At 39.2% G+C, this 24,374-nt stretch overlaps 1 protein-coding gene across 9 annotated transcripts in view; it reads left to right on the forward strand.

The window, feature by feature from the left end:
- LOC127985738 (neural cell adhesion molecule 1) overlaps window positions 1–23,708 on the forward strand; it is a 227,320-nt gene extending 203,612 nt beyond the window's left edge. For 2 of the 9 annotated variants that reach the window (XM_052587845.1, XM_052587846.1), the window contains 7 exons: window positions 2,839–2,984; window positions 3,843–4,023; window positions 11,576–11,614; window positions 11,984–12,182; window positions 12,878–12,994; window positions 13,329–13,805; window positions 20,740–23,708. In XM_052587845.1, coding sequence (XP_052443805.1) covers window positions 2,839–2,984; window positions 3,843–4,023; window positions 11,576–11,614; window positions 11,984–12,182; window positions 12,878–12,994; window positions 13,329–13,805; window positions 20,740–20,863 — 1,283 coding nt within the window. In that variant the 3' untranslated portion in view covers window positions 20,864–23,708. Of the gene's footprint in view, window positions 1–2,838; window positions 2,985–3,842; window positions 4,024–6,328; window positions 7,895–11,575; window positions 11,615–11,983; window positions 12,183–12,877; window positions 12,995–13,328; window positions 13,806–20,739 lie in introns of those variants that run through there. The other 7 variants (XM_052587847.1, XM_052587851.1, XM_052587849.1 and 4 more) reach the window with 4 other exon arrangements.
- The last annotated feature ends 666 nt before the right edge of the window (window positions 23,709–24,374 follow it).

Here is a 24,374-nt window from a genome sequence, read left to right on the forward strand (position 1 = left end):
CCCCGGCCCTTGACGAATGTGATTTGCGGATTAATTGCACAGCTTAAACATCATAGAGTGAAAGTTTATCATTTGCATGTGTTTTTAAGTCTTGTCAGTTTAACAGGGCGCATATAAGAACGAGCAGAGAGAGAGAGAGCACGAGAGAGCCCCGGCATTCGCGAACTAATGATTCCTTTGAACCGATTTAATTTAATGAATGTTTTAAACAACTGACCTGTCCAACACTGAACTCACGAGACGTCTGAATTGGTGGATAAAAAAACATCTGTAACACTTTACAATAATGTTCTATTTATTAAACTATTAAACTACATTATTTAACATTTACTACTACTAAACTGCACTTCTACAACATTGTTAATTTCAACATTTAGGCTATAGCCTTCAATTCAAACCATATCTTAAAGTTACAAACAAATAATTTACTCTAATTTAAATAATACTCTGATGTTTAAATCATTCAAAATGAGAATGTCTGTGTGCTCACCCCATTTTTGTTTGTAAGAAAAAATTAGATTAGATTTCATATCGCAATATATATCGCAGAAAAATGAAATATCGCAATGTCATTTTTTCCCAATGTCGTGCAGCCCTATTATGGATATAGGACTAGTTTTTAGCAAGAATTGACAGTTTGAAGTCAAAAACATCTTGATGGTTTTATTACAAACATGCAACTTTTAATTTCTTTATGGATTAGAGTTGTCTTGATTACTTGTGGATTGTTTTAATGTTTTTAATCAGCTGTTTAAACTTTCATTCTGATGGGACCCATTTGTTGCAGAGGATCCCCAGGTGAGCTAGTGATCTAATGCAAATCTATTCAGATAAAGAAACAAACGCATCTTCATCTTGGTTGAGTAAATTTTCAACAAATGTTAATTTTTGGGTAAACTATTGCTTTAAGAGAGTTGCTCAAAAACTAATGAGATGTTTATGATTTCTCACAAACTCATTTGTTAAAAAGAGACACATCTTTTACATTTGTTTTTGTACAAATCAGTGTGAGGACATCAATTATCATCCCCTCATTCATTTGCACATCATAAATGTGCTTTACATGATAAATTGTCTTATACTTGCAGTATGTGCCAAATATGTTCATATCACAAAGACTAACAGCAGTACTGACATTAACTTAAAGCATGAACACATTGACACACCCTTCTGTTCTCTTTCATTCTCAGTCTGCATACTCAAAGCCTCTCATGCATGTCCTAATTGTACGTCTTTGTCTCACGAATGTACCTGCTCACTGTCCCAGTCTGCTGCTCCTATGTGGAAATGCGAAAGAAGAAGAGCTTCACTTCCTTGTATTTCAAGAAAATACTTCTACTCTCTCTTTTCCTACCCAAACATTTTTAACGACACACTTGGTTTGAGATGAGATACCGTCTCTGTCATTTTTCATCTCGCAGCTGCTATTCCTGAAACATGTCAAGTTAGGATAGCAGCTATTATTAATCATGATCGAGTGGCACAATAATCCATGACCCTTGAATCTAATCCTCCTTCTGCATGGTAGCGCATGTTTGCCCTCCTTCTCTCTGTAACCCTAATCTATCTTTGTCTCCTTAGCATCTGGAAATCCTTCAGCTAACTGGAATTGATGGCTGGATCTCAGAAAACCTGTTTAACTGCCACCACTCCTGCACTGCTTGTCTTAAATTAACCTGTCTTCATTTAAATTGCAGCATCCGATCACAAACTTTAACCAAGCTTCAATTCATCATGAAGGAACCACCTTAGGCCTCTATTTTCATGCATGCTTAAACTAACCGCCTGTTGGCCTGAAATAAAAAAAAAAAATGCCTCTAACTATTAGAATATGAGATCATAAACATATACATATATTATATTTCTTAGGTCAAACATTCAGATATCCTATTGTCTTGACCTGAAATTCATCTCATTTGTCATGTTTTGAATATTTGGTAGCGTGTATATACACAGTGTCACATCAGTTTCTAATAGGGGCGCTTGTCTAGCAGCTATTTATGATGATGAATGGGAGCAGAGCGCTGTGGCCTCCTCCCAGTCTCCTCTAGTGACACAGGTAGACAGCTAACATCCCAAACAAGCGCCCACAAATGCGCATATCCCTTCCCCTTCGGCCTGCTGATATTATTAAATGTAGTGGCTGAGAATCTCGAAATCAAAGCGTGGAGGATAATTAAGGGAGTTCTGTCATTAAGTAGTGGGCAAGTCAAGATAATGAGCTCCCCCAGAGACTGCATAACAGCGCCGCTCTCTTCCTCCATCACTGCCACCAACACGGGTCCAGCTCTCATTACAGCCCTCCACATGCCCAAGCGACTCAACTCCACTTTTACAAGAGCCAAGCGCTTTCATTAATGTTCCACATTTGGAAGGATGGGAGGCAGAAGTCATCATTATGCTGCCAGAAAGCCTCTGAGATGAGATGTCTCGACAGTTTAGCCAAAAACGAGAACATAGGAATTTAGACTTTGCTAAGCGACTTGACTATAAAGTGTTACATCTCATCCTTTGATAGTTAATTTGACCATTTTTGTGCATAGTTGAGAGACCATGCACTGCTATATAACTTCCTTTTAAATTCTCCCAGCTGGGTCAACACTGTAAATTAATTATAAGCTAAAATTAGGCGGGAGTTTAATTAGCTAACCTATTTCTGCCGTTCATATTCAGAGATAAAGAATACCTTGTGGATTACATATCAGCTGTTAAAGGATGAGGGGACATTCACCTGAGGAAATGGGCCTGTGTTAGGGCACATCTTGAATCTTTGCTGGGGTCTTCTAACAGATTTTTCTTTTCTTTTTATTTTTTTTTTTCTGGTCGTTTTCTCCTCAGGGGAACCTACTCCTCCTAAACTGGAGGTTAAGCCACTGTCCACAGGCAACGAGATGAAGGTCCAATGGATCAAGCAGGACGATGGGGGCTCTCCCATCAAACACTATCTAGTGCGCTACAGAGCTGTGAATATGATTGGACATGAGGTAACACACTTAACTCATCCTGACATCTGAATTAATTATACAACCGTTGCAAGAGTTTTGGGATCATAATTTATTATTTTTATTTTGTTTTTTTTCATAAATCCATTCAGAATTGCATTTGGAAAAGACATATGCAACATCTCATTTACATATCGACCACCGCAATATACCAAGCACAACACAAATTAGCGTAGACGCGAATAAACAGAGCTGGTGCTCATCAGGTGTGGGTGTTCTACTTATGACAAAGGCGCAAAAAAGTTTAAGACATGCTTTTTTTGGGAAAGAAATAATGGCATACCAGTAAATCAATACTTACAGTAATTTGTTGAGCGCAAACATTAGTAAATTGCATTCTGTGATTCATTTGAAAACTCTCCTCCCATAAATTTTGTATCTGAATGGGAAACTCCTACAAATGCATATTCAACAAAGGTCAGGCACAAAAATAACTGTTTCCATGCCTTTTCAGCGCTAATTCTTCACACCCTATCTTAAGTCCTATTATAGTATTATTTTAATGCCAAAAGACAATTATTTAAATATTTATATATTTTTAAATAGTTATTATTATATATATTTAAATATATTGGTATAAAATCCGGAGAATTCTATAAACCTGATATGTTCATGCCCCCCAAAAAATATCAAATTATTATTATTATTTTCCAAAATAAAAACATCATCCATAGAAGAGGTGTGTATTGATTCAATGAGAATTGTATTTTTTTTTTTTTTTTTTGAAGAAATTTGGAATACGTACTAAATAGATAATACATTAATAGCATGGAAATGAGCATTGTGTCATTGACCCTTATATACCATCCGTGCTTAAAGAGTGTCCACATGTGTCCGTAGAAGAATCGCCAGGACTGGAAGCCGGAGATCCGTGTGCCCAACGGCAGTGAGTACGTTATTCTGCGAGGTCTGGACTGGAACACGGAGTACGAGGTCTACGTCATTGCCGAAAACCAGAGAGGACGATCTGACCCCGGCAAACTCTCCTTCAGGACCTTGCCAGAACCCACCGCCATCCCAGGTACGGCCCACCCCCTAACCCTGAAGCACAGCCACTGCCAGCCAGAGCAGCCAACAGCCCGACCGCCTAAACCCAACCCCTGTTAACCCCATCCTACTAGCAGGTCTTGTTGTGGATTACACTGGCCACCCTTGTGTCAATTCAGGTTGTGGCCTGGCCTCCCTCCAGAGAGTAATTTGACACAATCTAAGAGTACTAAGACTGCAGAGGGATAAATGTCTGTGAGAGGTGGCCACGGGTGAAGCCTGGAGACCTTCAGCTTCTCTCCAGAGCCCTGACCCCTCCGGCAACCTCCCCCTGACTCTTACCACTAGCTTTATTGCTCGTGTCAGAGCGATTGCAGATGATATCAGCAGAGATGAAATTTCCTATTTGGCTCTCGGGAGGCAAAAAGCCACAGCAGGTCCGTTAAACCATCCACCCCCTCCAACACGGGCTTGTTTGGTCTGTGCTCCATTGGCAGTGCTGTGTTTTTGTTTTCTTGTGAGCTGCTTCCCCACTGATAACAATTGGCCCTTAGAGCAGCCCTCTCTCTATTTCCTCTGTCTCTTTCTTGAGGCTGAACTGAGGCTCAGTTCAGGCTCATTGCGGCAGACCGATTGAATTGGGCTGACTATCTGCCCGCTCTCAGTGGGGATGTATCCTCTGGTTTTGCATGATGACGCCTCAACAGGATTAATGGTTTAATGCTTTACTGAGGACCTAACAGGCATCTGCCGGTGCATGGCCAAGAGACCTGCTTTTTCTCATCCGCTTAGTGGGAAGCAGCCATATAGCAGTGGGAGCTTTGGATCTCGGAGCACTTGTGCAAGACAGGTTCAGATGGATAGAAAAGCCTTCCTTTGTCCCTTTTCCCATCTCGCCACACTTACACATTGCAGAGTTGTTAACCTCAATGTGTAACATGTGGGAGTTAAAAAAAGCGCCTTTATTTTTAGCCCAACATCTGCAGTGCATCAGCTGGAGCAGCTGCTGTTAGAAACGATGGTCCAAAAACAGCTGCTCAGACAGCGATTCATGCTTGGGACCAGCATGCGGGAGACGGGTTAGAAACCCTTAAAACTGTCAGGACACTATTATCATCATAAGACATATTCCTTCAGCTTGCAGATGGTCAACACGTCGAGAGTTTGGCAGGAATTAAAGTAGGGAGCCAGTGGATTTCCGTGTGTGGTATGGGTAACGGGTCGAGCTTGGCCCTGGCCGCGCGACAAATGCTAAAGCTCTACTTCCTGTAATCCAAATCTCCCCGGCTACAGTTGACATGGAATAAAAGCTGTTCTAATACAATGGCGATTAACGTTTGTGCAGTTTAGGTAACATCGGAAAACTCATTCAGTCACCCAGCTCATTATTACACCCTGTTGCATCATAACCTGTTTGTTTCGCCTTGTCTTCTGACTGGGCAACATTTTCCCTGGTGTTTGCGACTTTGAGAGATGAAAGCCTGTTTGTTTCCTTATTTCCTGTAGAATGTTTTTCTCAATCTGAATTAATTATAATTCATTTAAATGCAATCTTCTGGAAGCACTTGTTTAAAGCTGAAGTGTGTATTTTCTTATTTAATAATATTAAATTATTTTAAAATACCTTCTCTATAGATGCCACTTGTAGATGAAATTCTCAAAAAGTGTAAACCCTGTCTCTGTGATGCTATTAATGACCGTTGGTTTTGGGGTGAGACTATCTATTTGATAGTTAGGTCAATTACACTTTTTGTTATTAATGTTGCGATACAGTTTGGAGACGCTAGTAGAGAGGACATTGCACACTTCACCTTTAAAGAGAGGGGAGATATGTAAGATTTATCAGAAGTGCCTGCAAAGTATATACGCAATGTCAAATACCAGGAAAGTAGCCTGATCCGTGTTTCTTGATTGTCCGTGTCTTCGTGTCCCTTATCATTCCGTGTTTCCCATCGTTTGACTATCGTTGTCCTTTCATTCTCGACTTGCTGGGCTTTTAACATGCTACCGCCTTCTTACTTTGGTTTTTTACTAACTTGCTTGAATTTTCCTTTGATATTCTTTTCTAATCTTGATTAACCTTTTGAACTTAATTTTCTGTATTTGACCTATTCTCTGTCTTTCTCTCTTTTTCTCTCTCCCTTTCTCCCAATTTCTTTCCCTGTTTTTTCCCTTTTTCTGTCTCCATGTGTAAAATCGGACATCACCGGATCACCGCATTTTCAAACGCGCACTCAAAATTTGATTTTTTCCTCATTTTATTTTTTTTTTCTGTGCACTGTCCGTGTGGTCTGCGGGTGTCTTTTTTTGGTGTGGTGGTGTGGGATGTGTGGTCTCAGCTACCCTCGGCTGCTCCTCTGTGACGTATGCTCTCGTCACTCTCATGTTCTCCATGCTGACTGTGCTAGTGCTCTCATAAACCGGGGCTCGCCAGAGGAGAGGAGCCCCGTCCACCCTTCAACCACACCCTTCAGTTTTCTACACCTTTCTGATCCTCTCGCAGGCTAAACAAACAAACAAAAAAGAATATCAGTTACATGTAATGTAATTAAGCAGAGTGTTCGGTGCTTGTATCATTCTGTTTTCTTTTTTTGTTTCTTGTCATTTTTAGTTCCTTATTCATTTTATGTTTAAGCACGGCTACGTTGATGTGTTTGAAAAGATGTTTTTCAAACCATGGACTTTTTGGGAGTGTTGTAGAAAATCTTTCCCTATCAAGAGATGCCTAGTCTCTTGATATTAATCTCAATATAATTATTCTAGGGCCCATTTAGGAGATAAAAAGTCCTTATTTTCATTAATTTTTGTTGTTGTTATTATTATTAAGATTATTAACTAATTTGGAAGGGTGTTTTTAAGGAAAAGGCACCAAGTCTGTGTGTTGATATGGAAAACGTGGTTTTTGTGACAAAATGTACATAATTTTAGATGATTCAGAAAAGATATACTTTCTGTAATGGACTTTTATTTACATTTTCTTTTCTCTGCTTCTTACTTGAAAAGACCGTTCAAAACTAATGCTACTGCTGTTAAACTCATTCACATCAATAAGTGTCATTTTCAACAGTGTAATTTAATTATGTTCTGTAATACATTTTTTTGTATACACGTACCAGTATGGTGTCATGCAGTAATCATTGTAGGTTTTAAGAAAATACGGTAAGCTAGATGGAGTTTTTTGTTTATTTTGTGTTGTTAACAAACGCAACATGGATTGGAGATGAAACCTCGCGGCAGCGAGCTGCATGGGACTGTAATGCGTGGCCGTTTCATGTTTGTCCCATGATTACATGGTGCTCAGTGTCCGTTTAGAGGGACCCATGGAGCCTTTTACTTATAAAGGGCAGGAGTGTTCTGCAGCTCTTCTGATTGACCATCTCTGAAATGCTAAATTCCTTAAGGCTGTTTTTTTCCTGTATAGACAGGATTTAACATAAACACCCCCAGAATGAATTTTAATGCGAAACCCACAAGCGTTTTTGTGTGCATGGCACCCCCTCCATTGTAACCGTATAAATCAATCTTGAACAATATCGATGGATGGATACAGGTATGGACGACGACTGACCTCCAGCCAGCTGTCCGTATTAAAGAAGACGGCGGTCAGGTTACATGTCCAAGGCTGCCGTATGCCATCAAGAACGGAGATACGAGTGTCATTATTATGCAAGACCTATGCAGGCATTTCCTGGGAGGGTGTCGAGTAAAGTGCAACTAATGTAATTAAGTGTCTTACAGTATAAAAGCTCATATTTATGGCAGGGTTATGGAAATAAATGAGGGAGCGAATGGGGGTCGTTTGTTCAATAAAATGGAGTAGCATTTGTTTCCCATTTTGGAATGGATTCTCATGGTAATAAAGTGATGCGCCCTGGAGTTTTGACTCCTGGAAACGCATGTGCCAATCAGTTTGTGGGGCTCATCATTCATATGCAGGTGCTTCTGTCCTTAATTATTGTGTGTTGGTGCTAGGTGACATTTCAGCAGAAAAGCAGCACCCCGTTTAGTCCGCCTGGGATGTTTAATGCCACTCCGGATGGATCATCAGCTTCATTCAGACTAACAGAACCAGAGGCACAATGATTTGAGCATCCAAACTTGGCACCGGCAGAAGTGCCACTTGTTCACACTTATCACTGAGAGAGACTGGAGACGGAGACAAGGGCTGAGTCTGGAGGTGTCTCAGTAACCTGAGAGTCTTCAGAACAGACGGAACATTTGTAATGATCGTGCCATGAAGGTTAAAATGGGCTGTTAGCGAAAAGTCACAGTCAGCAGATGCATCGGGAAATGCTTTAAAAAGCATTTTGGTGATCTTTCGTAGATTTTTACAAATTATTATAACACCTGCAGTTCAATTTCAATCCTGCAGTAGCTTTATGTAATACATTTATATGAAATATTCAACAAAGGGGTTATAGTTTCACTAGTTAGCATTAGCTAGCTGCTAGCCCCTGCCATAACTACATTCAGAGGACACAAAACATGCTTTTACATTGATGGCTATGCAAAATTAACCACAAATGTATTCGTATGTCTGTTATATAGAGTGCTGCAGCTATAACACCAAAACTGGGAAGACTGATTCACCAAGAGTTTTTCCTATGGTAACTTGACAATACTCGGATGATTTGTTGTACAACATGATTTAAAAATAAATACAAAATAAAGTGTTGTCAGTTTACATTCACCACTGACCTTGTTTTGCATATAAATTGAAAGAAAGAAATAATAATTCTCTAGAGAACACATAATAAATTAGTCTTCTGAGTTTTGACATCACTGCTGCAGGACTCTAAATGTACTGTACATGCTGTTATTTATAACTCAAGTGATTTGCTTGAAAAGTGTGTACAGAACTGAAAACCTACTGTACGAGCAAAGACGGCAGTATACAGGTACTTCCAGGTGCATTGTCATGGGAACAACTAACTCGGTCTATGTATTCCCAACTGCCTTGTTTCATCCTAAAACTCAGATATAACATGTACAACAATGTAAGCTTTTTCTTTCACCAATTTTCAGGATTCAGAACATGTGATGTTTGTAAAATTTGGAGACGGCTCGAGTGTCTTTCAAGCACACTGCTGAGTCAGCAGAGCAAGGTGTTTTTGGCCGGTGAAGGAGCTCAGTGAGAGCCTTTGCGCTCAGATGTGTGCCGTGATTTATTGCACTTGTTAAAATGCAGGCTGAAGCTCAGGAAAACAAGTGCGGCCCAGTCTGTGCCCCGAGCTAGGAGAAGCACTCTTGGCCCTCTCCTGGCTGGCCGCTAGATTAAGTCTGTCAGCTCTACCTCCTGTTACCCATCCTCTTATACACATCCATGGAGTGTGTTGACTGCTAGGATGGTTAGATTTTATCACAAAGTCCACAGCGCCAGATTACCTATCATACCGGTTTCTTGGTTTAAATTCAGAATATATTTGGTATTATTGTAAGTCTATTGCAAGTTTTGAGCACAGTATTCTGAGAGCATTAAGACTCATGTGGAGCTGCAGGCTGAGATGAGGTGTTTTTCTTCTTCTTCTTCTTAGAATAGGTTTGACTAATGCATTTTTCCTCCAGGTTTCTGTTGAGTACATCCATAATTCATAAACTCCTTAATACACGTAGATGTGTTTTAGGTCTTTATGTGGCTCCATCAATGATTTAGAAGGACGTTTCATTAGAGACACTTCATGTGAAGTTGCCTAGAACTCGATATAAGCCTAATTGCAAATTCAGTCATCTTGTTCATCTTAATTCACGGTATAATCTATGCTGTGTACTCACAAGAATACTTGAATGAACTACCAATTGAGTGTTAGACTAACAATAAACTATGTTAGCATAATGTTTTGAAGCCAACATGTTATATCATCAAAGCTGTGCTGTGCTGTTTCAGTCTCAGTATACTCTGTGTGTGTGTGTATGTGTATATATATATACATGCACACACACACACAGTATACTGGGACTGAAACATCATATTCTGCTTTGATAATATAACATGTTGGCTTCAAAAAATATATATATATAAGGAAAAAGTGATTTTGCTTACAATGAAGATGTTTTAAGGATAAAACGACCTATTACAGAACAACTGCTTTATGATAGTAGGAATTAGCTTTTTACCTGTCTCAATTGTTTATTTTATTTTTTTAAATCAGAATTAGTTTTTGCTTTTAGCCACATCAGATCTCCCTTTGTTAGTCCTAAAGCATGCTGGTCGTCCACATGGTTTAACTATTATGATGACAAAAAATTCATCTTCCCTCAACTCAATTAAATATTTCAGCATATTAATTTGAGTTAATATAAATTGCCATGTTCACCGATGCAGCATTAAGATCCATATAACTAATGTTTATTAAACCACATTTTAATTGTGCATTATGTTCACTGATCCAGACCATACCCATCCGTCTTAGTAGATCCTGTAGTTATTTAGCATTTTCGTGGTATAGCTTGTCATTCCTGGTAAGTAGTCTGTGTTTTCAAGAGCTGAAAACACAGTTCTGCTTGTGTTTCTCCATCTTGCTTAAGCGTTGTTCCTTTAACATGGTGTTTTCTTTTATTTTCATCTGTATTGCTTCCATTTGTGTGTTTTATGTGCGTGTCTATGCAGGAGGTACCCCATAAGTGAATGCATTAAGAGCTGAATATTGGGATTATCTTCACCTTTCCATGCCAGTGCAATTTCTCTATTGAAATATGTGCATGAATACGAACAGAACAAGCCTTGTAGTTAACGTTCTGAGCAAGATTGCTCAAGTTCTGTACAAAGAGAGTTAATTATGTCTCTGAATAAGCATGCTGGGTTCAATTCCATGTCAGTGATGAATGCCCTGTATGTGATGCTATGTTAAATACTCAGTGTGGATAACATATGAAAGGCATCCCATTTTGGCAATCTGTGTGGTGAACCTAAACATTATGGGGGTGAATTCACTAAGAATCAACTGATGGCACTGTTCATTTGCACATGATTGTTGTTTTAATAATCCTGATGATGCAAATAATTAATTCATCTCCGTAACTCCTGATCTTGCTATGTTGTGAAGGATATATCAGGCAATCATAATCTGGCATACTTTGCTGGAAGTGTACAGCATGGTTTTAACTCTGTGATTCAGACACCTCTTTATAATGTGAAAAATGGACTCATCTACACCACACATTTGGATGTACGCCCGGTTATAACGTTCTTCTCCATCGCTCGATTATCATTTGATGAATTACTGCTGCCATGATTAATAGAAAATGTACACAAACAAATACAATTCTGTTAACCGCTCTTGAAAGGCTTGACGTTATGTTTTTGTGAGGTTCAGTTCCTAATTTACAGAGAGAGTAACATTTCACCAAATGCAGTATAGTAACTTAAAGGGACAGTTCATTCAAAAAAATGTATCATTTGTCATCATTTACTCACCCTCATGTTATTTGAAACCAGTATGACTTTCTTAACTCAAGAACAAGCAAAATAAATGTCTTTTTTTTTTCCATAGAATGAATGTAAATGAGACCCAGTGTTGTTCTGCAACTTGTTTTTCTAATTTTATAGCGAAAAAACTATTGAAACATTCCTCTTTTGTGTTCCACAGAAGAAAGTAAGTCGCACACAGGTTTGAAACAACACGAAGGTGAGTAAATTATGACAGAATATTCATTTTTGGGTGAACTGTCCCTTTAATTTAAATACAAAGCAGTGCAATTCAGCGCATTTAGTTCCTGGATTGCTAGTGGTTAGTGAATAAGACGTAGTATGTAAAAGTCCAGTTGTTTAGTGAATTCACCCGTATGTGTTTCTCTGAGTGTGTTGGCTTTAAACCTAACTGCCTTCAACAAGCCAATCCTTTCTGCTCACTTCAAATTAATACAACATACAAAATAGACTGATATTTTTTCTAGACTGCATAGATCATGGCACTTTGGAAAAGCCTCACACTTTAAGGCCTGGTGTGCAGTGACATCATCTGGTTTTGACTTTCTCCCCTTCCTCCTTCCTAAAGAAACCAGCTCAGGGTTGAGCACCGGGGCTATCGTGGGCATCCTTATCGTGGTCTTCATCCTGCTCCTCTTCGGCGTAGACGTCACATGCTACTTCCTCAACAAGTGTGGGCTTCTCATGTGCATCGCCGTCAACTTCTGTGGCAAGTCTGGGCCCTCCGCCAAAGGGAAGGATATCGAGGAGGGAAAAGCCGCTTTCACGTGAGCCTGTCTTTTCCTTTCCCTCTCATCTATGTGTGTTCGCTTGTCCGATAACGCCATCCCTCATGGCTCTCCTATCATTATCGCTCCCATCAGCTCTACAGGAAGGCTTGAGGCAGGGCTGATTGTGAATATCTGACTCTGTGAATGAGAACGATGTGAATATTGGCTCATGGCGGCAGGGTTGAGATAAGGAGAGGAGGAGAGGTGCATGCTTGGTTAGGAATGAAAAGGCGTTGCATTTGCATCTGTTTTAGTAGCCTTTGAAAATGCTATGCAACTATTTTTAACTAGCAAGTTATCCAGATTTGAATGTAATTTTATTGCACTTTTATTGCTTTTTCTGTTACCTTACCTTAGTTTTACAAAAATTATACATTTTAAATAAATCTGACAGTAGCCTTTTTTTCAACATATGTTTTTCTTTTAAAAAAAGAAGCAGATTTTCCCTTACATTTCTTACTTTAATACCATGACAGCTATAAATGAATATAAACACACTTTTGCCAGAAAAGTACGCCATATGGTGCAAGACAAACCTATTTGTTTATAATAGTCAACCCATTTTATCAGTGCTGCTAATTTGAACAAATCTGTGTTAGCCAACAATGTTCACTACATGTTTGCAAGCTATTAATCCACATCCCTTGTGACGTTTGTTAATGTCAGTAACTCTGGTGTGACATGTTTTACAGTAAGGATGACTCTAAGGAGCCCATTGTGGAGGTAAGGACTGAGGAGGAACACACACCAAACCATGAAGGAGGAGGACCCACCGAACCCAATGAGACCACCCCTCTGACCGACCCTGAGTGAGTCCCTAAAACACACACACCTGGTCCAAAACCCAAAAGTCTGGTCTTTCTTTAGCTTATTAACATCTACTTGTGTTTAACAGTCTTTCTGTTGTAGTTTAATGGTGTAGCTACCACACACCCCTCACTTTTTGTGATTACTGTACCTAACATGGTATGTTTGATTTTGAAATGCATGTTGGACTTACTGATGTATGTGTATGTTTTGCCTTGGCCTTCCCTCCCTCCCCCTCCTTTTTCTTTGTGTGGATCACCTTCCCCCCGTCTCTCCTCTCTCTCTCTCTCTCTCTCTCTCTCTCTCTCGCTCTCTCTCTTCCCACTGTCCTCACAGGCACGCTGCTGACACCACAGCAACAGTAGTGGACTTGCTTCCCTCTGTAACCACTAACTCAGACCCCGGCACTGACAGTCCTGCTAGCGATAGCACCACCCTTACCTCAAGCACCGCCCCTGTGGCCGACCCTAAAATGGCCCCAAAAGTCACCCCCCAATCCAGCACCCCCAAACCTAGCGTCACCTCTCCCACCTCCCCACAAGCTGCTCCGTCAGCCGTGGCCCCTCTGGTTGACCTGAGCGATACGCCCTCAAACCAGACCTCAAAGTCCTTAGATGCCCCCCAACCGTCTGATTCAATCCCTGCAAATCTAGCCAAAGCCGATTGCCAGAGCCCGGCCAGTGTGCCCCAAAGTAAGGACTCTCAGGTACAGGGAGGAGCTCACCAGACCACAGATAGTGACCTTGCCAAGGATGCGCTGGCCAAGCCCTCCAGCGACTCCTCCAGCGCACCGTCCGCACCCAACCAGGACGAGTATGGCCACCTCTAGATGTTTAGTTGTGTTTGTGTCCATAACCATCTCCAATTTCTCACTACCTGTTTTCTTCGTCACCCCCCTTCCTCTTCAGTTTCTTCTCACTTCTTAATGTAAAATCTGAATTTGCCTCTTCAATCCTAGCGTATTCCCTTTGGTATTCAAATGAGAGATGACTTGGTGCGCTGAGACAGCTTGTGCGGGTTAATATGCGTCTCTGTAAAAAACAGTTCAGTGACGGCGCTGCAAAGCACACCGCCATTATAAATGTGTAAAATTGTTCTCTTGGTTTTGTTTTTCGGAGCAAGCTAATTGATTCCTCCATTATCGCTGGCAGAGCCTCACAATGACTGGTTGTCACGAATGGCACAATTCCACAGCTGATGGTTTTAAATGATGGCTTTCAAAGCTGAAAAGGACAGTGAGAAATAAATTAGCAGCCTTAATGGTGCTATTGAAAAAAAGCGCGTCTTAGAGAAGGCTAATGTATGATCGTTGTAATTACATTAACACAGCGGATGAGGTACGTTGTCATTTGTGCCCCGTGGGTGAAATGGCCAACTTCAGATGGCCAGCTGATGGAAGGAAAAACTAGGAAAAAACTGCAGTGAAAAAAAAAAATATTCATTAGTCGTTACAGTCATTAAAGATGTGCTACGGATGTAAAATATTTCACTTGTATATGATGTTTAGGAGCAGATACACTGCTAAATAAATAATTGTATCATTATAAATGATCAAAATTCTAGCATTGATAATAATAAGAAATGTTTCTTAAGCAGCAGATCAGCATATTAGTATGATTTCTAAAGGATCATGTGACACTGAAATCCAGCTTTGCGATCACAGTAATCAATTACATTTAAAATATATGTTCAAATAGAAAACAGCTATATTAAACTGTAATAATATTTCACAACATTACTGTTTTTACAGTATTTTTATCAAATAAATCCAAGCTTTATGAAGAGAAGAGACTTTCAAAAACATCATATTGACCCCAAACTTTACAGAACTTTAACAAACATTGTTACTGAAAATAACGTCTCTGTGAGGCATTGTGAAGACAACACAAATTAAATTAGAGTCCTTTTAGTTGATCCAAATGGCCTCAAACAAGTCTTGAATATATTCCAGAAAATCTCTGCCATGAACTTTGCAAACTTTAGCAAAAGCAGCCAGGACTTGTTCTCCATCTGACAAAAGATTTGAGTGGATTTGGTCCATGGCTCTGAATCATAAATGTGCCAGAGACGCTAGAATGATAGTAGCTGCAATTGTTTTACAGCACATTTTATTGTCCGCAAGCACTTTGCAAATGTTGTTGTGAAACTGAACTAAAACCAGTGAAAATTTCAGCTAGAATGTGCAAAATATACAGTATTGTTCAAAATAATAGCAGTACAATGTGACTAACCAGAATAATCAAGGTTTTTAGTATATTTTTTATTGCTACGTGGCAAACAAGTTACCAGTAGGTTCAGTAGATTGTCAGAAAACAAACAAGACCCAGCATTCATGATATGCACGCTCTTAAGGCTGTGCAATTGGGCAATTAGTTGAAAGGGGTGTGTTCAAAAAAATAGCAGTGTCTACCTTTGACTGTACAAACTCAAAACTATTTTGTACAAACATTTTTTTTTTTCTGGGATTTAGCAATCCTGTGAATCACTAAACTAATATTTAGTTGTATGACCACAGTTTTTTAAAACTGCTTGACATCTGTGTGGCACGGAGTCAACCAACTTGTGGCACCTCTCAGCTGTTATTCCACTCCATGATTCTTTAACAACATTCCACAATTCATTCACATTTCTTGGTTTTGCTTCAGAAACAGCATTTTTGATATCACCCCACAAGTTCTCAATTGGATTAAGGTCTGGAGATTGGGCTGGCCACTCCATAACATTAATTTTGTTGGTTTGGAACCAAGACTTTGCCCGTTTACTAGTGTGTTTTGGGTCATTGTCTTGTTGAAACAACCATTTCAAGGGCATGTCCTCTTCAGCATAGGGCAACATGACCTCTTCAAGTATTTTAACATATGCAAACTGATCCATGATCCCTGGTATGCGATAAATAGGCCCAACACCATAGTAGGAGAAACATGCCCATATCATGATGCTTGCACCTCCATGCTTCACTGTCTTCACTGTGTACTGTGGCTTGAATTCAGAGTTTGGGGGTCGTCTCACAAACTGCCTGTGGCCCTTGGACCCAAAAAGAACAATTTTACTCTCATCAGTCCACAAAATGTTCCTCCATTTCTCTTTAGGCCAGTTGATGTGTTCTTTGGCAAATTGTAACCTCTTCTGCACATGCCTTTTTTTTAACAGAGGGACTTTGCGGGGGATTCTTGAAAATAGATTAGCTTCACACAGACGTCTTCTAACTGTCACAGTACTTACAGGTAACTCCAGACTGTCTTTGATCATCCTGGAGGTGATCATTGGCTGAGCCTTTGCCATTCTGGTTATTCTTCTATCCATTTTGATGGTTGTCTTCCGTTTTCTTCCACGTCTCTCTGGTTTTGCTCTCCATTTTAAGGCATTGGAGATCATTTTAGCTGAACAGCCTATCATTTTTTGCACCTCTTTATAGGTTTTCCCCTCTCTAATCAACTTTTTAATCAAAGTACGCTGTTCTTCTGAACAATGTCTTGAACGACCCATTTTCCTCAGCTTTCAAATGCATGTTCAACAAGTGTTGGCTTCATCCTTAAATAGGGGCCACCTGATTCACACCTGTTTCTTCACAAAATTGATGACCTCAGTGATTGAATGCCACACTGCTATTTTTTTGAACACACCCCTTTCAACTAATTCAACTAATTGCCCAATTGCACAGCCTTAAGAGCGTGCATATCATGAATGCTGGGTCTCATTTGTTTTCTGAGAATCTACTGAACCTACTGGTAACTTGTTTGCCACGTGGCAATAAAAAAAATATACGAAAAACCTTGATTATTCTGGTTAGTCACATTGTACTGCTATTATTTTGAACAATACTGTACATACATGAAATAAGCCTGTTTCTCAGTCGCTGGAGCCGTGCTGAGAGCACCAGAGCAGCGTCTCAGAATAGCAGCGGTTTTTATTCATTCAAGAGCGCATATTACAATATTAAACGTACATTTCACATCTGACAGATTCAGTCCTGCTAGCTTTGTGGAGCTGCCTAATGGAGCCAGAGGTAGCTGCGTCTCCAGACTCGCGTGAATCAGGCTCCTCAGTAGCACACTCTCTCTCGCTCTGTTGCGAAGTACAGAGAAAATCGGCTGTTAAACAGTCAGCCAAGACTTCCAGCAGGGAATTAGCGGGAGCATGGCGTTTGTTAAATATTTACCAGAGACTTTGTTTTCCCCGCTTCCATTTGTGCTCTGTAGTTTGCGCTTTCTATGTTCAGCCCAGTCAGCGCACGTCAGGCTTGTTCTCTCTCTCTCAGTTCGGCTCAGTTGTCTAATTTGAGCAGGAACGCTCCAGGGAAGCTGCCCTCATTGGTTGCCACCTGGGCTTATTGGCTCCGTCTGTAGATTTCCGACTACCTGAGTAACTTCCCTGGTCTTCACAGAACCAGCAGAATATCAATGGAAACTCACTCTGCCGTCTTTAGACTCTCAAGACGCCTGAAGTCAAGAGTTTTTCCACTTCAAGAATGAGAGTTTGTACTTTTAAAGACATCTCACCAAGGATGCGAACTGACAAAAGATGGAAGGTTTTCTTGCTGGAGCCTCAGCTTGTTCAGAAGGAATAATGATGCTTTGTGTCCAGTGGTGGAGCTAGAGTTTTATACATGGAGTGGCCAGGGCTAGAACACGGAAGAAAACCAGTGTGTAACTCTGAACTTACTTAAAAATGGCTATGATTGCTGATTAATTCACATTACCCTACATTAGTTAAACATACCATAACTTCAAATGTTTGTCGATTGAAAAGTCTATTGGTTAGTCTTATATCTCTTATTTCTATCCTCTCAATAACCAGTGGTTTGGAGCAAAAGATCTAACATTAACTACAGTGAATTTTGTAAATGTTGCTCAGGAAACCTAAAACTTCAATATGCTTCAGACAGGGCTGCCAACTTTTGAGTTCCTCCTGGAGTGAGAATTATTCCGGAATAATGAACAAGCTTGCAATTGGAATCTCAGTTTTTCTGAACTAAAGTATACAGGGATAATAAGTAACAATTGATTTGTGTACAATTTTGTTTTTTATAATAACCATATATCTGTACATGTTATTAATTAGAAATTAAAAGAGCAATTAAGAGTAAATATAAAGCTAGTAAATGTTCATTTGTTGCTAAATTCGCCTCTCTAGTGTGCATTTTTCTCACTAGTTTATGGACCCAGAATGGAATTTCTGCTGTTATGTGACAATGTATTCTAGCTGTGGCCTTTCCGCGATTGAAATGTTAATTGGATGATTACATGAGACACTATACATTCTATAAGTTTTAGTGTATATTTCAGCATGGATCAGATGTTCATTCAATGTTTATTTCATGCTAATTAGAAGGCACTCCTCCTGCTTCGCTTGTGCGCATGAACCGTCACGCCACTAAAGAGCTCCAAATTTATATTTTATCGTTTGAAATTCTTAATAAGCCAACAGAAGTTGAATGCTGAGACTTTGTTACCTATTATCAAAAGAGAGCTGCTCTGTCTTGTCAGTCAACTCATTGTCTGTGTTCTCTCCGCTCTGCGATGTTTTTCACTCTGTAAGAAAATGAACATGTGGCGCGAATCCGCGTACATGAGATTTTGGAAACAGACGAGATGAAGCTCGTTGTGCAACACCAGATTTGTCGCATCCTTGAGGTTGGGGCTAAATTAAACGCTTCTTTCAGTACGATTAATCAAAGAAAATGAAATAGTAGCATGTGCCACCCTGGACACCCCTTTGGCTCGGCCACTGTTTGTGTCTTGGCTGCTCTTCATAAGAGCCCAGAATGTGATCAGATAGCTTTATTGTGAGGAGCGTAATGACATTCAGCCGGGGAACAAACAACTCAGACCTCGGACCCCGACAAAGCAGCTTGCTCTTGTGTCGTACCGCTGAGATCGTGTAGATTGTAACACGAGACGCCCTCACTCCACTACTCCCGTTGTCTTCCCTACAAAGCCTCTCTGTGGATCTGCAGAATGCAAGAGCGCTCCACACTGCCACCGGTGGTCCTGCGTCAGGGTGTAGAAGCTGTTGCTGTCTGGACATGTTTGAGGAATATAAGGAACAGCCATTCACAGCTGATATCTACCTGGCATTAAGGCAGGTGTGCTGAAAATACGACAGAAGGGAACGTGTCAGAAATGCGACAGGGACTGTCCCTCTCGATTGCCTGCCAGCAAAGCTCATCTTTAATTTTCGTGGTTCATTATGCATTTATGAATGATTTGGCACACCAGTACAGTCAATTCCATTACAGGAATTATCAGCGCTCCGGAAGAATCAGCCTACTGCGAAATAATTCAAGTAAACTTCCTTTTTTCAAGACCCACTATGTGCTCTGTCAGCTCCCTTGAGAACAAACGTCTATGTGCCCTGTAAAATATTCAGTAATAGGCTGTTTGCAGCGGATGATTTTCATTTATTCATGATTTATTATTTATTATTATGCTTTTTGCTCCAGCCTGACCCCAAGAGACAAGCGCTCTGTCTATCAACAAACTATTACACAGCCAATAATTGCAGATGGAGAGGTTAACATTGACGTAGCTTTATGAGGATTGTGTCTGCAGCATACAGGCTCTGTGCACCAGTGCCATGGGTTTACTGTTCACAGCAAGCTTTATCTTCAAGATTATAAATCATATGAATCATACCTGCATGCACTGTTCCTCTGTCCTCACACATGCTCATGCTCATGAATAATCTTTGATGTAACAATGAGATAACCAAACAGATCCTGTTAGCTGTGAAATTGATTGGCTACAGGGAAATCTGTTCCTTTGAAAATTAAAGGCACAGTTCACCCAAAAATGTGTTATCATATTTTCTTCCTCATGCCATTACTAACTTATATTGCTGTAATTTTTTTATTTTATTTTATTTTTTTGTGGAAACACAACATTTTAATAATGTACTCACTGCTCTTTTCTGTATGTGTGTGTGTGTGTGTTTATATAATATATATATATACATATACATATATATATATATATATATATATATATATACATATATATATATATATATATATATATATATATATATATATATACACACACACACATACATTTTTTTGTAAATGATTTAATACTTAAAGCCATTAATAATGTAAAAAAAAAATTCTAATAAAAGTTGCTGGGAATGTGTTACGGTTTCCACGAAAAAAATGTTTCAGCATTAATAATTAGAAATGTTTCTTTAGCATCGGTTCAGTATATTAAAATAATTTCTGAAGGATCATGGACATTAAAGACATGCTGGACATTTTTTTTTAAACATTCAATTAGAAAACAGATGTTTTAAATTGTAATTTAAAATATTTTTGATCAAATAAATTCTTTGTCTTCAACAAGATTTGACTCGAATCATACCCTCGCAAATCCAGGCAGTGTTACTTCCCTCATGAACATATAAAGAAACCTAGGCCTGATGTCAAGGTTTATGTCATGTATGAAAACTTTGACCATGACTCATGTCAACCACTTCTGATCATTATATGGTGTTTCTTTGTCATCTATGAAGCATCGAGCACCAGTCTTCATTCACTTTCATTATATTAAAAATAATTCCTAGCATATTCTTCAGTTTCATCAAACCCCATCTTTTCAAAAAAACTCGCACTGGTTTGACAAAACATGAGGGTGAATAAATCATAACAGAACAGTCATTTTTGGGTGAGCCGATCCTTATAATATAAAGAGCGAACGCAGCCAAACAGAGGACTGAAAGACTCTGCTAATAAACTTCTCTTTTCTCTTTCCCCCAGTGGAAAAATCGGTGTGGAAGACAAAAGTAAAGCCCCGGAGACGGAGGTAAACAAAACCCCGGCGGAGGTGAAGACAGTCCCTAATGAAGCCCCCCAGGCGAACGGCAACGAGAGCAAAGCATGATCCGGAACCGACGAGCGCTCGACAGTCGCAGACCACCACCATCCCATCTGAAACACAAGGCTTTCTTTCTTCAGTGTCTTTGAGTTCGCCGAGCAAAACACATCTGTAGATGTATAGAGCACCTAATGAGCTCGCGCACATGCCTTTTATTTTTTTATAAATGTTTCATTTCTTTCACCAACGCACGAAGGAAAGATTCTTTACCTCTAGCGCAGTCTCCTTGACCTCTGTAAGATCAGTGTCTTTCAAACACACTCAACGTTTTTTCGAGGAAGTTCAGTATGAGAAATACAGTAGATTTTGCCTTTACACATTCTGCCGTTTCAATTATGTCCCGTTTTATTACATGCAGTATTGCCATTATATTATTGTCTCCTACATATGAATTTCTGAGGAACATTTTTGATGTTTTGTGTTTAAATAATGTACAAAAGCCACTGCTTTTTTATTTTAGTTTTCACATTATTTTTTGAGAGTTAGCGATAGAGTTTTAGCATGCTTGCTTTGCAGAATTATTTTTCTATGTCTAATTATTATTTTTATTCTTATTTTATCCCAACCCTGAAGTGTTTACAGCATTTTACAAGGATTTCCCTCATTGACATGCCATTTGCTTCAAACCCGACACAAACGATCACGCAGGGTAGAGGTCGGAACTAGCGGTTAGAGTTCTACTATACAAAACACCACTACTACTTTTTCCCGTTTTATATTTTCTTTTATATTACAACACATCCGCTACCTTAAGAGTTTCTTCTTTACTTGAGTTCTTTAACAGAGGATTGAGAGTCAATCTTCTGATCCTCACTTAAAAACCTCCCACAAATCCTCGTTGAGAGAATACAGTTCAAGCGTCGCTGTTGTGGCCTAACGAAAACATCAGGTGCACATGTGTGCGAAACGCTCGTGGGACGTCCCACATGATGTCTGCCTGTTGTTCCTTTGCCCATATAATTGATAGATGTTGCATTAGAATGAAGCCCTGCATCTTTGCTACTGATGAAAATGCAAATGTTTGTCGGTTTTTCATGTCTTCGATGGCCAAATTATTGTTTGACTTTTTATTTAAGCCATAGTACACCGGTGTGGATCGTAGCATAAACAATATTCAGCCTTCCTTTTTTTTTTTTCTGTACAGTGTTTCTCAATCTTTAGGCTGCAAGCTTGTGCACTGTGAATGCGTGAAAATCCTAGTGTGTGAATACAGTGTGTTCTTTGTACTAGAATCGAAAAAAAAAAAAAGAGTTTCCATAGGTTGTGAAAGCCGTAGCTGTTAGTTTAAACGATGTTCATCATGATAAGAATCAAAAAAAAGATGTTAAAAAAACAACAAAACAATGATGGCAGCAGAAGTGGAATACGGACACAAAAGGAGTTGGTGCCTTCAGTAAAACCATCCCCTCGTATGCAGGCCCCATGCTCTGTGACAACATGCCCCAGATCTGTAAACTGTGAAAATATTAGTTTTCTTTCTTGATCAAATGTGTCGTCACTTGGTCTTTTGGGTCTGAGGGTGTAAATGGATCGTGGTTTTCTTAAAATCTCAACAACATGCCTCTATTTAACTGATGCAAAATAATACCTATATATATATATATATATATATATATACATATATAAATATATTCACACAGAAAACTGCCTCGATGCATTTCGTCTCATAGGTGCCTGAGGGTTGCCTGCTCACCCGCCATTTAGTTACAAAATCCCTCGTTCATCCCGTTTGGTCAAATGCCTTGTCAGTGACATCTATTTTTTAAACCTGAAATAAGCATGCGATGTATTCTAAACTAGATGTCATTGGTGTTACGGTTACGAATTGAATTGTCAAAGGCTTGTACATTTATCTGAATGTCGGTGAACTTTTGTCATTCGTACGTTCGCTGTTCTCACTTTTGCTTTTACAAGACGAGCAGGAAGTGGAGATAACTTTCATTATTGAGTCTTTTAACATTATGCTACTTGAATGTACGTTTTGAGTTCTTTTAAGCGTTCGGTATGTAGTAATATTAATAATGAAAGTTGTTTTAAAGTGTTTCCAGCAGGATTCTGGTCTAATAAGCATCTGAGAGGCTTGGAGAAACTGTACCGGGAGGCACACGAGCTCTGAAAAACAAGCTTTTGATTCATACTGCCATTTAATGTGGGACCAATTTGTTTGTACACAGATAGCCACGCGACCGTGCCATCTTGCCACTTTTTAAAGACAAAAGTCTGTTCAAACGATTGTTTCCAAAGCATGTAAGGCTTGTCATCTGTGCAGATTAAAGGGATAGTTCACCCAAAAATGAAAATTCTGTCATTAATCGCTCTCCCTCATGTCGTTCCAAACCCGTAACACCTTCATTCATCATAAGAACACAAACTGAGATATTTTTGATGAAACCTGAGAGCTCTCTGACCCTCCATAGACAGCGAGGTAAATACCATGGTCAAGGCACAGAAAAAAATAGTTACCTTGCTGTCTATGGGAGGGTCAGAAAGGCCTCAGATTTCATCAAAAATATCTTATATTGTGTTGTGAAGATGAAAGAAGGTCTTAGGGGTTTGGAACACCATGAGGGAGAGTGATTAATGACAGAATTTAAATTTTGGGGGGAACTGTCCCTTTAAGCCTGTGTGGGGTTTAATGGTTTCTCTCATCATTTCATTTTCATCTCAGACCTTTATAAGACATCTGTCACTTCATACCATAGTGGGAGGCCCTTCTCACAGTTGCATACAGATTTTAACAGATCAAATGTCCCTTCCACCCCCCTGCCACTGCTGTAAATACTAACCGACAACAAAAACTGACTTCATTCTGTCAAAAAAAATTCTTGTGTTCAATAAAATGAGAAAAATATTTTCTGTCTCCAATGTATCTTTTCATAACGCACATCTGTTCTATACAAGATCTTAGCTGTGTTGAAACTTAAAGACATAAGACATCTGCAAGACAGTATTTAAGCTAGTTTTTCAATTAAAGAAAAAAAAAACATTTTTACAAATACTTGTAACTTGCCTGAAGAGGCACTTATAATTTGAAGTTTATGTGAACACTTTAGTCATGCAGTATAATTATTTTAGTATTTAAATTATTATAGTATTCATTAATGTTGCAAATTAGCTTTTATTTGTATATTTTCAGTTTTGAGTTTTAGTAATTGTATGAGTTTTATCTTTTTTTCTTGTTATTTCTAGTAATTTCAGTACTTCTGCTTCAACCTTTTATTAAGTATTATACATCTTTATTTAATTTCATGAATGCAATTTTAATATGATTTGTTTTAGTTAACAATAGCAACACTGCAATTAATTTATATGTGTGTGTAAATAGATCTGTGTTTAATGAACTTTTTCCTTGGCAACAGTGAAAATGTTTTTTTATGCAAGTGTCTATACACGTGTTGACCATCTGTGCTGGGCCTTGGGATATAACTTATTAAATATTACTACTGTAGTCATGTATACCACAAAAATTAGCTATAAAATAAGCTATATAAATAAGTCACCCAGAGAGTGCAATCAC

The sequence above is a fragment of the Carassius gibelio genome, chromosome B21 (genome assembly GCF_023724105.1).
Source record: "Carassius gibelio isolate Cgi1373 ecotype wild population from Czech Republic chromosome B21, carGib1.2-hapl.c, whole genome shotgun sequence".
Taxonomy (NCBI): domain Eukaryota; kingdom Metazoa; phylum Chordata; class Actinopteri; order Cypriniformes; family Cyprinidae; genus Carassius; species Carassius gibelio.